General features: G+C 36.8%; 4 protein-coding genes, 1 long non-coding RNA gene and 1 other non-coding gene across 6 annotated transcripts in view; 1 reads left to right on the plus strand and 5 right to left on the minus strand.

The window, feature by feature from the left end:
* Positions 1-1,752, minus strand: part of LOC111435942 (plant intracellular Ras-group-related LRR protein 6) — a 12,134-nt gene extending 10,382 nt beyond the window's left edge. The window contains exons 1-5 of the mRNA XM_023073571.1: positions 1,514-1,752; positions 1,320-1,383; positions 1,106-1,242; positions 909-995; positions 264-339 (exon numbers count right to left, since the gene is read on the minus strand). Of these exons, the coding sequence (XP_022929339.1) occupies positions 264-339; positions 909-995; positions 1,106-1,242; positions 1,320-1,383; positions 1,514-1,578 (429 nt within the window). The 5' untranslated portion in view covers positions 1,579-1,752. The remainder of the gene's footprint in view (positions 1-263; positions 340-908; positions 996-1,105; positions 1,243-1,319; positions 1,384-1,513) is intronic.
* A 2,388-nt stretch (positions 1,753-4,140) lies between these two features.
* LOC111435943 (fibroin heavy chain-like) lies at positions 4,141-5,431 on the minus strand. Its single transcript, XM_023073572.1, has 2 exons — positions 4,861-5,431; positions 4,141-4,722 (listed from the first exon to the last, which is right to left on the minus strand). Exons 1-2 carry the CDS (start codon positions 5,128-5,130, stop codon positions 4,255-4,257), a joined length of 738 nt encoding a protein of 245 aa, XP_022929340.1. The 5' UTR covers positions 5,131-5,431; the 3' UTR covers positions 4,141-4,254.
* Positions 5,432-6,922: 1,491 nt separating this feature from the next.
* LOC111435944 lies at positions 6,923-8,286 on the minus strand. Its single transcript, XM_023073573.1, has 3 exons — positions 8,085-8,286; positions 7,587-7,668; positions 6,923-7,268 (listed from the first exon to the last, which is right to left on the minus strand). The coding sequence occupies exons 2-3, from the start codon at positions 7,660-7,662 to the stop codon at positions 7,165-7,167; spliced, it is 180 nt and encodes a 59-aa protein (XP_022929341.1). The 5' UTR covers positions 7,663-7,668; positions 8,085-8,286; the 3' UTR covers positions 6,923-7,164.
* A 978-nt stretch (positions 8,287-9,264) lies between these two features.
* On the minus strand, positions 9,265-11,602 carry LOC111435945. The gene is made up of 4 exons (XR_002709161.1): positions 10,920-11,602; positions 10,159-10,560; positions 9,727-9,768; positions 9,265-9,482 (listed from the first exon to the last, which is right to left on the minus strand). It is a non-coding gene; the product is annotated as an uncharacterized LOC111435945 (long non-coding RNA).
* On the plus strand, positions 11,479-11,608 carry LOC111436091. The gene has a single exon (XR_002709177.1). It is a non-coding gene; the product is annotated as a U6atac minor spliceosomal RNA (small nuclear RNA).
* Positions 11,609-13,378: 1,770 nt separating this feature from the next.
* Positions 13,379-15,015, minus strand: part of LOC111435994 (thioredoxin) — a 3,337-nt gene continuing 1,700 nt past the window's right edge. The window contains exon 2 of the mRNA XM_023073648.1: positions 13,379-13,890. Coding sequence (XP_022929416.1) covers positions 13,577-13,890 — 314 coding nt within the window. The 3' untranslated portion in view covers positions 13,379-13,576. The remainder of the gene's footprint in view (positions 13,891-15,015) is intronic.

Raw genomic sequence — 15,015 nt, forward strand, 5'->3', positions numbered from 1 at the left:
CCCCCCCCCCCCCCCCCCCTGAAATTTAAGGAATTTGTAGATTTGATTTAACCACCAAAATACATCATCAACTGACCTAATCAACTAAAGAAAAATTTAGCATAGGAGAGAGAACAACCAACATTTAGCATCTAGGATAGCAAAGATAGAGTTACTACTAGGAAATGGAAAGGGCACCACAAGGTCAGTCAAGGCAGACTGCTCAAGAAACAGACCATTTCGGGATTTGAAAGTCAGTGCAGATCACAGCAGGAAATAATTACCTTCAGATCTGATAGATCTGAACACCTTCCAAGTCCACCTGGTAGTTCCTTAAGGCGATTGCTTGAACAGTCAAATCTAAGGAAAACAATTGCCTCAATTAGTCAGGTAGAAAATGAATAAAGGAAAATGGATTTAAAAGACTAAAAAATTATTTCTTTTTACATGTTCATTTGGAAGCTCAATGATAAAAATGAATAAAGGAAAATGGATTTACAAAACTAAAAAATTATTTCTTTTTACATGTTGGAACTACAATTAGAAGTGAATATTTGCAGGAATGGTAAATGTCAGTTCTTTATTCAGGAAAGCAAAAAAAAATGAGGTAAAGGAGAGGAAGATTAATCATGTCTGTACGAATCTACAAAAATATTATTCAATTAGAAAAGCTGAAAAACACTTCAAATAAAAAAGAAGACTGAACATTGATTTTTAGATGACTTCAATCAATTCTTCAGTTCCTTGTGTCCTTGTAATGTCATTCCCCTAGATGCCCATAGAATTAAAAAAAAAAAAAAAAATTACCACTTAAAGGCAAATGAATTCATCAACAATCTCTCATTTCCGCAAATATTCTGCTAGATTCTCTCCTCACAAATTATGAATAAGTAAATCTACTGGGGATATGTAGAAGGGAAGAGGAATACTTGACAAGTGAAGTGGCGGATCCAATTTCCTCAGGTATTCTCATTAATGAATTGAAGGACACATCTAAGAGCTTTAGGACAGGAAGCCTGCAAAGGTGAATTAACAAAATACAACCATCTTAAACTTTTCTAAGAAATGAGTACAGGAGTGTTTTTTTTTTTTTTTTCTTAAGAAAAAATACTAAATCAGAACTCACTCTCCAATTGCAGCTGGTAGTTCAGAAAGTTTGTTGTGACTAACATTTAATACAGTAAGAGAAGATAAATTCCTTAGCTCCTCATCCAACAACTGAATATTATTATGAGCTAGAATCAGCTTATGTAGCTCCACAGCCTGCAAAAACAAAGCAATGAATGAAACAATTTAGAACCAATTCTTAGACCTCCAACTCGAAAGTGAAGGAAGTTTACCTCCCACCACTTCTCGTCCGCCTGAACTGCATCCAAACTCCGATAAACCTCACTTGGCACATCACTAAAGATTATAACCAAAATCAGGTACATGATCTTCAAACAATACAAGATTAAAGTGCTATCTCCTTAATCATCGCTTTCAGTGGAGTTTCAAGTAATGATCAGGATGTGCAAATGAATACAGTACTTACCTGAGAGAGCGATTCGAAAGATTAAGAGAGCCGGATGCTCTTGCGGCCTTTAGCACACGATCCATTGCTTGAATGCTCCAAGTATAATGAGTGCAGATTCCAGAGTTTTGGATGCAGATCTATGGCCGTCGTAGGCGATTGAGAAGCTCGTTTAGGTCGAGAGAGAGAACGAGAGCACCATTTCTGGCGACCAGTTACCCAACCAACCGCTCGATTATGCGGTTCCAACTTCCATTTTTTTCTTTTAATAATTTCAGAGTAGATTATAGAACAGGATTAAAACATTAAAAATTAATAAAAAGTTTTATACTTTATATATGACATTTTAAAAAAACTATTAATAATATTAAACTATTAAAAATTTTAAAATTACCTTTTTAACTTTTTAAATTTTCATTAATAATCTTAGTTTTTTTTTTTAAATTTACATTTTCAAATTTATAAGAAACTTAATTAAATAACTAAATAGTCTCTCAAGTAAAAGTTGACTTGAAAATAAATTGATTTTGGGTATTAAAATTTCTTACATTTACGTTTAAAACTACTAATGTCGTGACCTAATTTTTGAGTCTTTGAAAACTAAGATCGAGACCAACTAACCATCCAATGAAAATGTGTGAAAAGAATAGGCGATGAACAATTACTATAAAATTTCGTGAAATTTAAACCATTTTACCAAACAAATAGAAGTATAAATGTTTAGTTTTGATTACAAAGAGGGAATGAGATCAAGATACATAAAAACAGATTATCTATATAAAAATGAAGACTCGACAAACGTCTCGGGCCGACTCCCTCTGTTGCTACTAGGCTCTCAAACATCCCTCCTGTAATATCCGCTTATTGACATCTCGAATCACAAGATTACTACTGACAGATAATTTGCTTTGAAAACCAACCAGAAAATAAAATATATTCATACATGGTAAGTAAAACATTTAAATCAATCCGTCCATGTAAACCCAAGTACTTTTTACTACTCAAAATAACCCGTATATAAGTTTTTAACAACAAAAGCACATATACGTAAAACAGACTCAGAAAAAGGATTCTCTGTAATCTCTCTAATCTGGCTACCTCGTCACCTCGATTGTTCTGCACTTTCTCTGTCTCGAAAGAAAAGTTAAAATAATCTTGATGAGTAATTTATTTAGTGGGTAAGTAGCTAACTTGTCATTTACAAGTTTTATTATTTATCTTTCTAACCCTTCCGGATTATTTGTTCATTAAAAGGTGTTATTGCTACTTTTAGCTTGGGTTATTGACTCTCTATATGCTTGTTTAGAATTTACGGACACGTATTTAAGATTCGCCCTCCGTCAAATACAGCCCATCTACTAATTTCTTAACATCATATAAACCAACGATCAAGAATTCTCATTATTCCTTACTTAGCACACAGCGCATCGATAAGGAACTCCACGGGAATTAGTAGACTACAATACTCAATATACAGCCCATGACTCAATAAACTATAAGCATAATCTAGAGTCATAATATTTTTACTAACATGTATAGCATGCTCACATCTTAGGCATGCATTCATATATTTATAATGTTCGACTTATGGAACTTTCTATTTTGTTTATAGTATGCTTACCATGGCGGAACCACTTCATCCACTTAGCTGCACCGCCGCCTCACGCCCTTTACTAGTGGCCTCTACTCGACGATGTTGCTATTTAAGATCAAGGATTTGGGAGCGGAGGAGGATGTAATTTGGGTGTTTGTCAGTAGTAGTGGCAAAACTTGGATACCGACGAGTGAATGATTCTATCCATCTTCCATAGTTGATTTTGGGCAGTCGTCTGAGTTCCCAACATGAAATGTGTGCGGAGAGAGATGGTCGATTGAGCGAGGAAGAAGAAAATAGAAGATGAGATGATGTCGTTGCAAGCGACAACGGGAGGTCCAATGGTGGCACCAAGTCGATCGAAGAAGGGAAACGGAGATGAAGAAAGGAAAGGACAACATAGGGAGGGAGGAGAAAGATGAATGTTTTAATTGAATGATCAGTATTCTGACAAAAGAAATATGGAAATGTGTCTTGTCTTAAAGAATCATAGGGTAAGAAATTCTGTCTTCTAACATACACTACAATATTTTAAGTCTACAACATCGACTGTTCATTATCGTCAACCATTACTTTTGCAAGTGTCATGAGTATGACGATGGTTTGCAATGATGACAATTTAAAACTTCCATCAAAATGCCTGTCATTTTACGTGTACGATGACAGTTACATCGAACTCCCATGTCATTTTACGTGTACGATGACAGTTACATCAAACTCCCATGCCTCATAAATTTAAGATGACAGTTTTCAACGGATTGAATTGAACACCCATGCCTCTCATTTTATTTCAATAATACAAACTCAAACCCTGTACTGCAGCAACTATCTTTTTTAAAAACAAGTTTACAAATAATCCAACCAAACCATATCCATTCATTAAGAAAGCCATTTCAAACCACATTTTCATTTCAACATCCAAACTTCAGTATTATAACATAACGAGTCGATGACGCTCAAGAAGATGACTAGCTAGGATTATTTAAACAAAAGAGGGAATGTAATGGAATTGGAAACTCTTTCATTGGATGTGAGTTGTTTATTGAGTGGGAAGGGCAAGGCAAGGGAAGGTATTCAGCTTGTTTTTATTCATCAAGAGGTGAAAGAACATTACTTTATTTAATATTTTGCAGGAGTGAAAGGAGGAGATGGACATGAAAGCATTTAACTAGACGCCATTTTGAGGCGTTGCAGCAGGCTTGCTGCCTTTGGCCCATTTCATTTCAACTTCGTGCAGGTGCATGGAAGCCATCAATGGATGAAAGCCATAAGTATCGCAATTTCCATAAGAAAATTTGTCGCATCCCCTGCGTCCGTAGGTTGGACAAACATACCCCAATGTGCACTCATTGGACACCCCTCCACCTCCAATTCCAATTCCTGGGCCAAACCAATGCTCCCCTCCCCCTAGACCTGCCCTAAATCCTGACCTATACCCAATATCCACTCCCAGTCCCAGTCCCAGTCCATTAATCATTGGATCAACATCTCTCCTCACACCACCTTCACTACTGCTTACCCCTCCCTCAGTTCCTGGCCAAGCTCTTGGTCCCACTGTAGGACCAGCCTTAACATTGCTTACCCATCCTTCAGCTCCTGGACCAGCTTTCGGTCCAGCTCTCAGACCAGCCTTAACATCGCTTACCCATCCCTCAGCTCCTGGACCAGCTTTTGGTCCAGCTCTCGGACCAGCCTTAACATCGCTTACCCATTCCTCAGCTCCTGGACCAGCTTTCGGACCAGCTTTCGGTCCAGCTCTCAGACCAGCCTTGACATCGCTTACCCATCCCTCAGCTCCTGGACCAGCTTTCGGACCAGCTTTCAGTCCAGCCCAAACATCGTTTACCCATCCCTCAGCTGCTGGACCAGCTCTAACATTGCTTACACCTTTCTCAACTCCTGGGCCAGCTGTTGGTATGGCTCCTGGCCCTGCCCCAACATCAAAACCAGATCCATCATCAGAGTTGGGGACTCTATTGGCAAAGGTGCAACTTAAACAGAGGAAAACAAAAGGAGACAGAAGGAAATATTTGAGGGAACCCATGGTTTTAGTGAAGATTTGGTGCTTTGGATGAGTGTGAAGTGAAGATGAATAGGAGGGATTTTATATATGTGCGAAGGGAACTGAAGTTTGAGGCGTGGGGAAGGTAAAGTAAGGGCAGTGGGTATGGCTTCATTTTCCAGGAATCCACTGGTCATGAAATCAGTGTTGCTATCTAAACATTACGTGTTTATGCATTCATATGGGATTAGTTATATACCAAAGAGGAGCAGTATGGACTTTCAGAAACAATTTTCATGCTTTTAAGTCAAAAAATTAATGAACATCATAGTAATTAAACCAACATGAATACAACTCAAAAGGTTAAAACATAATGAATTGTTTTAACTCAACAAGAATGTATCGATTATAGATGCCATGTCACAATCTTGTTGAGACTAAAATGAGGTATAATCCTGAATTGAAGGACATGATTAAAGATGTTTTCCATAAGGTAAAAATTCTAACAAGTTTAAACTATAAGGGTAGAATTTAAAACAAAAATCCCAGAGTTCGAAGTTCATACAATCAAGTGGTAAGGTAAAAGTTGTAACTAGGTTTAGACGAAATTTAGAAATGGCAGAAGAAGTGCAGAAGGCATGAACACTGGAGATTCACATGGTGGGTTTTGTAGAGAAGAATGGTTTTTAAAATATATAGGAAACTATTTTATTGATGGATGAAATTACAAAAGAAGGGAGAGAAATCCCAAACGAAAGGAGTTATAGAAGCTTTTCCAATTGGTAGGAAGAGATAAAGGTGTGTAGGATTTAAAAAGAGGTAACAATTTACACCAACAAGACATAGCTAAGTAAGTAATACTATCCAAAAGGTGCCCAAAAGGCCTTTCCTTGGCCTGAAAGGTTCTGTGGTTTGTTCGTTGCATGTGACCTACAAGAAGGCTTTGATGAAGTTAACCCAAGGATATCTCTTCTCATTCTTAAAGGGATGCCCCCAATGAAGTGGAAGCAAGGAGAAGGTGAGCTTTCTCGGGGAAGGGAGCCTTCCATTCAAAGGCACTCACAAGGTATGTCCAGAATAGTGTGGCAAAAGTGCACCAGTGTGTGAAATAGCCATTTAAAGCATGCAACGTTGAAGCTTTTCATGTGTTGTTGGGGCAATAAGCAATTTCCCAAAGGAAGAATTTGGTTTGCTTCCGTTATGGGTCTGTGGAGAAGAATGGTTAGGAATTGGTTTAACTAATAAAAAGGAAAGGTTTACTTTCTTCATGAATTCTGTGCTTGATAAAATTTTAAAAAAAAAAGACAAAAGGTGAGGGATCCATAGGTTTTGTACAAAGAATGGGGTGGAATTTTATGATGAGATAAAAAGAAGGTTGGGTGGAAGAGGGATGAGACTTGAGCAAAGAATGGCTAAGGTCATTAGATTATGCTAGAAAACGATGGCGTTTAAATCAAATCTCCATTATGGTACAACGAGAACTACTCGTGAGATTTGTGAAGATTCAAACTTATTGGGGAAAGAAAGAATTCAACTCCTCAACTCCTACTCCAAAATATAGATCAAGAGCGGGACACAGCTTCCATTTCAAAGTACAATTCTCAACCTCGACGAATTCCTCCTTCATTTAAGGATCTTACAATGAACAGAGACTTTTCTATTGTAAACTCATCTAGAGTAACAAAGAGATTGGCTTTCAAAGAAAGTTGAGGTACTAAAAAGGTTGTACCTTACCCTAAAGAATGATATCAAAGGAGAAGGTGAAAGGGTTCTTCAAAGTCATCCACTAGTGAAACATCAAAAGCACGTCTTTAAAATTATGAACTTTTGATACATCTGCTTCTGAATCCCATTTCTCAAAGTGACCCACTAAACACTGATTCAGCATAATTATTGTAAACCCATGAATTCAGATGAAACCCAAGTTCATTACAAATAAACAGGGATCTAACTATTTCACATTATTGGAAACTCACAGTATTGGTTTGTAGCCACCATAAGAGATGGGAGCACTTTGCAAAAGATAGAGAATCTCAGGTAGTCTGGAACTCACATTTCAACAACGCCCTAAAAGGCCTAAACATTTTCACCACTGCCTCCTGATTCCACGTCTTTCAAACTCTCAGCCAACATTCTTGCCCTGTTCTGTAATTGTCTTTCTTGAGCAACCATATACAAACCTAGACAAGTGATAATAATTATCAAGTTAGGAAGTCTTGTTATACCTTATATGAAGATAAAGAATGATACAAAAGTTTACAAGTCCAAGCCATATTTGGGACTGAATTAAAATGGTAAAAATCACTTTTGTCATACTCAAAATCACTTCAAACAGGCCTTTAATCATCCAAATCAATTTAATGCTTAATCTTACACGTTTAAATGCAGATTTCAGACCTCTGAACGATTAAAAACATGCTTTAGAGTTATTTTGAACATGATAAAAGTAATTTAAACTCTTTCAAAGTCTCTCTCAAACATGCCCTAATATGGCTTACCGACTGCACTTCCTAGGGCACAGACCCAGAGAACCCTCATGGACCATTTGTCACCAATAACTCCTCTGCCTCCCATTCCTTTCTGCAAATAACGAGCAAATAGCCTACCTTAGTCATTACAGCACTCAGAGAGCCAAGCCTCCTAAAGGGTCAAAGAACATGGCACGATAGGTTCATGTTTTACTGTTTGGAGCCCCTGAATTTGGGGAGATTTCAAATCCGTTCTAATTCGAAAAATTTCTTCTATTTTCAAAAAATAGATTTAAGCCTCCCTACAACAGTTAAGAATCGATGGTTTCTTCTATACTCAAGCAAACTCAATTTCTTTCAAACAAACTCTGATGCCTTTTTAGCTTTATGTTTTCATTTGGATTGATTGAAAATTGGTTGAAGCAGAAATCAACAAAAAAAAAAAACGCTTGTTTCGATGTTCTTCTTCGTGGGTGAACGAATAAATCAATGAAACAAACTAAAAAAATAAAACAGAAAAAGCAAAACCTTGGGCTGAATCTGAAAATGAGCGGCGGCGCAACCACACTAACGGCAGGGGTTAGGGGCTGAGGGAGATAAGTAACTCTGATTGCACGGAGGCGAGAGAATGTGAGAGGGAGATAGCTGCGGAGAGTTCGTTGGGAGGCTGAGACGCGCGTCACGCAGGGCTAGGATGCAGCAGCTGGGGTGGGAGGGAGGTGCGCTGAATTAAAAATAGGATTAATTAACTATATATATATATATATATATATATATATATATATATATATATATTTCATTTATCTTTAATATTAAAACTTATTTACATCGCGATCATAAAGTATATATTAGTGACTAATTATATTCGTAATAGCAAAGTTATCGTTCTTCAAATTTCATGAATGATTTGAAGATTAAGAGTTTTAATTTTGAAGCTATAATATAGCTATATATAAAGCTATGTATGTTATCTTTATAGAAGAGACTTAGAAAATGCAGTAAAATGAACATTTATATATTTTTTTAGTCTTAGTAATTCTATAGTTTAGGTTACATATAGAATTATTCAAACTAGACATTATCGATCTTCGTTGTGAAGTGATTCAAATCTCAAACAAATGTTCTTGTCTTGAGATTTGAGATATTCGATCAACAAGATAATCGGAATCTTACTTTCCTTATAGTGATTCCTTATCATTTGGTATGAGAACTTTCATTGAGTTAATTCCTTATCCACGAAGGTCGACAGAAATGATCGGATTGGAGAGCTTCCCTTTGGAATCCAAAGACAACATTTAGAAACGTTCAAAAACTTCTTCAGAGTGGAACGATGCAGTACCAAACCGCAAAATACACTCTTCTGTCACAAGGCAATATCTAGGTCCAATCTTCGTTGGATGGCTGCTGCAGCCTGTAATAAGATGCAACAAAAATTTGAGGAACTAGCCCTGGGATTGGAGAGCTTCCATGAACCCAAAAGACAACATTTGTGAACTTCGTGGTTCTCAAGAGTGGAACCATGCCGTACCAAACACGAGATAATCCTGTAAAACATAGACTCTCAAGAGTGGAACCATGCAGTACCAAACACGAGATAATCCTGTAAAACATAGACTTTCAAGAGTGGAACCATGCAGTACCAAACACGAGATAATCCTGTAAAACATAGACTCTCACAGGGCAATATGTATCTCCTGTAAAACATAGACTCTCACAGGGCAATATCTGGGTCCAATCTTTGCTGGATGGCAGCTGCAGCCTGAATTAAGATGTAGCAAAAACTCGAGGAACTAGCCCGAGATTGCATCAAATTAAACTACAGGAAAACTTCGTTCACATTTATGCCAACCTCAAAGTTTCCAAGCTTATACTGGTAAGCCATCTCCTCTCCGAGTCGAGCTTGTTCGCTCTATGAGTAGTTTTTGCCTGAAAAGTAGAGTGAAATTATTAACCGAGCTAACTGACAAAGTTCGAACTTAACCATCTTACTTAACCATCTCCTCTGTTCTTCATCATCAAACACATTAAAAATGCTGTATAAAGTTCACACTACAAGAGATATTGATCGTAGTAATGTTCCATCTAGCATTCTATGTTCATTTCTTTCTTTCTTTCTAACTTTTCAGACAAGAACGTGGTAGCTGCATACAAAAATCACTCAGAACCTTACTTTTTCGGATGGAAAAGTGGCCGTGTAAGGTCCTCCATGAATCTGCACAAACAATCATCACAAAATGAGTAAGAGAAATAAACATAACAGCTATCTTTAGTCACCGCTCAAATCCACCGCTAGCAAATATTGTCCACTTTTGCCCGTTACATATTGCTGTCAGCTTCACGGTTTTAAAACGCGTTTGCTAGGGAGACGTTTTCATACCCTTATAAGGAATGCTTTATTCCCCTCACCAATCAATGTGACATCTCACAATCTACCCCCTTAGGGGCCCAGCATCCTCGCTGACATAGCGTTCGGTGCCTGGCTCTGATACCATTTGTAACAGCTCAAGCCTACCACTAGCAGATATCGTCCACTTTGGCCCATTATGTATCTCCGTCAGCCTCACGGTTTTACAATGCGTCTACTAGAGAGAGGTTTCCACACCCTTATAAGGAATGCTTCGTTCCCCTCTCCAACTGATGTGGGATCTCACAAGTAACGACTGTGAGGAGCAAACTAAACATGATCAGTTCGTCTACTTACTGCTCAAAAACTTAGCTTCTCATCCCAATTCGCTAGACTTCCCATGTTCACCTAAAAGCAATGTAATATTCAAAGTAATATGATCAGCAACAATACCACAGCTACCAAAGCAGTTAGATCATAAATTCTTCCCACCTTGGTAGACATTCATGTTCAATCAAACGAATAGGCACACTACGAAAGTAATATGAGTCCCATAAACATCAAAAGTGGGTTATCTGGATCAAGTCTTGGAAGTCTTCTTGCGTTTCTCGACAAACTAATTTGGTTTTAATTAATTCAAATCCATTGAAAGTATGCAATCTATTCATAAAAATGAAGGAAATTCAACTACTGCATAGAGCAATTGCACAAACTTTGTAGTTGTAAGCCGTAAGATAATGTTACAGATTACAGATGTCATGAATTAGCATGATTGAGCTAATGAAAAATATTGGGCATCAATCAATTTACGATGATGCAATGAACTTCATCAATCAAGAAGTTGCAAGAAAGAGCCAATGGTTCTGCAGAAGAAACCAATATAGAAACTGTTTCACAGTATAACGAATATCAGGTTTAACGGATTACATGCAGAGAGCTTCATCAAAGCCAAAAAGTTTTGCAAGAAAGGAAGACAGTAAGCACAACCGAAGCATTCATGGAATTCAATCATCACGTACCAGGTATCAGTTTCTTTGATAATGTTGTACTTTCCGCACGAATTCGTCACTGCTCCTTTCTTTCCTCGTTCCTTCTTCTCCTTCCTCCGTTTCTCTTCCTCCTCCTCTTCAAATCATACTCCAAGCTATCAAATTCGGTATCCTCGGAATCAGAATCCTTCTCGCTACTACCGTGTCGTTTACGGGATGTGCGCCTTCTTCTTGAACTCATTCCACGTTTCTTGTCATGCTTATCATCGGAATCCGAACTGATTTCCTGCGTTTTCGTCAATTGGAGCTCAAATTTTCACGATCTTTGTCGGAATTTCTCTTTGACCTAGCACCGTTCTCTTCTTCTCCTCTTCCTTCGCTGGTCTCGTCGTTATCGGAACTTCCTCTCTTAGTAAATAGCTCACCGTTTCGATCTGTAGCCATTTTCGTTCGGGATTAGAGAATTACAGGAGAGTGGAAATGGGAGCGGAAAGCCCGGAGATGTAAGGTTCTATTTTGGTACATCCCACATCGAAAAATTTGTCAATTAATTTCTTTTATATGATATAAAGTTAACATCCGTCACGTTGTGTTCGATTAAAGGAGAGATGGTTGGCATCTCCCCTGACAGGGTCGGGAACAGCCTTCGGGCTTCCCTGTTAACACATCCGGTTAAGGCTACCCACCTCTCGCAGGTGGATCTATAACCCAATTTTTTTCCCTTCCCTTTTCTTCTGCATTTTATATCTAAAAAGCAAAGAAAAATGGTAACTTCACATTCTAGCCTTCTAGGGCTTCTTCATTGAGTTGCTCCCAAGTGAACATAATGAGTAGAGAAAGAGTTATAAAATTAGTCTCCCCGTTTATAAAGACGTATTCTTCATTGAGTCGACGTTCTTTTAAATTTTCGTTTTTGTTAAATTACAAATTTAGCCTCTAAACTTTCATATTTATATTTATTTGCTCTCAATAAGTCTTTTAACTCCTAAAAGTTTTCAATCTACTTTTGTATTTTTTTAATTTTATGTTCTAATAAATCATTAAATTTTCAATTTTGTAACGTAGAAGAGCCCAGATTCCAAATGAATAAAAACATCACTGAATTGATCCCGGTCACTCTTCGGGATGGAATGGAAGAGGGAAGGAGATTTTAGAACGAGGAAAGGATCTAATAATTTCGAAAGAATTGAACGAGGAGCCGTATGACTTATTGAACATTTTTTAGAAAATTTTCATGAACCCATTTAGGGTTTTTGACAAAAAAAAAAAATTGTTGGATTAGGGTTTTTGTCTAATAAGGTTATGTTATTGGAACCTAGACACAAAATTTATGGTTTCAATATCAAAACCTTATTATACACAAAATTCACAATAGAACTTATCGAGATTTTTTAAAGTGAATCTATTGAATCCTTGAAAGAATCGTGGGTTATGAATACTCATGCCAATTTTCATCTTTTAAAACTTCAAACCGAACACTTCATTAAATATTTTAGAAGGTTTAAAGACTAAATAAAAATTTGAAAGTTTATGAACTAAATTTGTGATTTAGAAGCGGTTTGATTTAAAATTTTGTTTACAGTACCTGAAAATAAGCATTTGATAATAGGATGCATGTTGCATGGGATTTATGTCAAATTTTCATATAAATAATATATATATATTTGCTAGTTATCAAATTAATTCCAATAATTTATTTATTTATTTATTTTTTATTATTATTATTATTTTGCTAGATAGTTTATTTCTATTAAATAAATTTATTAAAATAATTTTGACCAATTAAATTTTAATTCCTTCTTTTATAAATATATTAGGAACAATTACAAGAAAACCTAATCATGATTTTATTCAAATATATGAAACTTAAGTTACAAATAAAAAAAGAAGTTGAGAAAATGTTTACAAATTATACCACCAATCATCATACACCTCTTTAGATACTTCTAAATCAAATAAATAAAAATTAAAGAGATACATACTTCTTAATCAAATAAATAAAAATTTAAAAGTCTGCGAACATAATTAGTAATGAGCTAAAGAAAAGAGCTTCGGTCAAATTAAATTCAATCTATTAGATAATATAAAAAGAAGCTTCGTTATTCAAATCTCAACGAGGGATTAAACATCATTTGAATCCCTGTCAACCCTTCTAAACCTGACAGAGAGACGTAGTCGAGACATATTAAATACAAAATTAAAATTTCAAAACTCCTTTAAACATCCCAGCCCCTCTTTTAACTCAAATATTTCAAAGACTTTTTGTTTTACTGCTTAAACCAACTAAACGACTCAAAACAAAGATGACAACTTCCTCTGTGGCCACTTGAGAGAACTCATTTAACATAAACGCCAAAGCTCCTCTCTATTCAACACAATGTGACAAGTAATTCATGCATCCTAGCAGTTGATTTGCAAGCATGCATTGTTCAATGCAACTAACAATACATAGCAGAATGTCATGTATGTTGAAATTAGAAAAGTAAATGATTCTATAAAGAAAGATGCATTCATAGGAACAGTATTGCAGCAATAAATACAATCTAAAGAAGATACAGAGACATCAAGAACTATATGTAAACAAAAGAGGAGAGTTTATTTCCAGAGTAGAGAATTCATCTTCAGATATCAGAGGCTAAAATAAGGAAATTGTGGGAAAGCAGCTTAAACCTCATCATCAGCCATCTCTACAAGAATTTTTCAATGCTGGCAGTCAAAGTTGCTTTGGGAACTGCACCTATTATTGCCTCCTTTTTCTCACCATCTTTGAAGATAATGACAGTTGGTATGCTTCTGATACCATATCGGGATGCAACACCAGAGTTGCTATCAGTATCCACCTTGTAAAATTTGAACTTACCAGCATACTGTTTAGATAGTTCGTCAACGATCGGATGAATCATGCGGCAAGGACCGCACCATGGAGCCCAGAATTCGACTAGGACGGGTAATTCGGATTTAAGAACCAGTGAATCCCAGGTAGCTTCTGAAGCAGCAGGTACTGAAACATTCGACAAACATGTGATTTCTTGTAAGCTCAACAAGGGCCCTTTTCGGGGAGAAGAAAGTTCGAGAGACAGAAAAAGTAGGTGTAGGTAATATTATTGACCCAAGAATCAGGTAGCCAGCAGAGAAGAGTCAAAACAGAACATAGATTAAAGCATAATTTTATGGATAACAAGTTCCTATAATGATCAGACTAGAAAATGATTCCAGTACTGTGACTCTCCAGGATTAATATCAACATCAAAGCAAGTGATCAAGAAAAAAAAAAGTACAACCAATGATACAAAGACCTGAACTCAGAGTCAGTTGAAAGGTTCAAACAGAAAATTTCTATGCCCCCATCCCATGATCTAATAAAAATTGAAATAAGTTAGCTCCCCAATATAAAAACAGTCGGAACTCTCTAATTGAATTACATTTTTCAAAAATTGACAAGCAGTTAGACAATACTTCTGAGCTATATACACCACGGACAAAGTGTGTGTATGTGCATAAGTGTGTGTAATAGGATATAAAGGTACCTGAAATGCAACATTTCTTACACCTTTTGATGCTTAAACAGCTGTTATTTCATAGCAATGATGTAAGATAACAATCAAAATAAAACGTGCAGGAACAACAACCACCAACACATGCATGTTATAATTTCGACGTTGTACCTATTGTAAATGATTATGTACTTCATGCCATACAAGATAAACACTGGCTCCTATGCAAACCAAGATACATAAAGAAACAGGCTCACTCATACACACACAAAAGAGAGGGATGGCGGAACTGGGCAGAACCAGGAGAGAGACAATTAGAACACTTTCTCCCAACATATTGAGCCAATATCAGACCAGCTCCTTACTGACCACTCTCTGTAGCATCATTAAGACCTAGGCACAGCAGAAACCATCTTCTCAATTGGCAACTACTACTCCTAATGCTAAGTGACAACCTCCCGCCCAGAGACCATCTCTTTCAGTCAGAGATCTCGGTCCCGGTCAAGGGTGCATTGACTGAATAGGTTTGACACTCACCGATTGAGAGTCTACTGATTGCCTAGGGCATCATCTCAGCCTCTCAGGTAATAACATATATTAACGAACTGGAGAGGGGGGGGGGGGGGGGGAAA

Source organism: Cucurbita moschata, unplaced genomic scaffold (assembly GCF_002738365.1).
Source record: "Cucurbita moschata cultivar Rifu unplaced genomic scaffold, Cmos_1.0 Cmo_Scf00051, whole genome shotgun sequence".
In the NCBI taxonomy this organism is placed as follows: domain Eukaryota; kingdom Viridiplantae; phylum Streptophyta; class Magnoliopsida; order Cucurbitales; family Cucurbitaceae; genus Cucurbita; species Cucurbita moschata.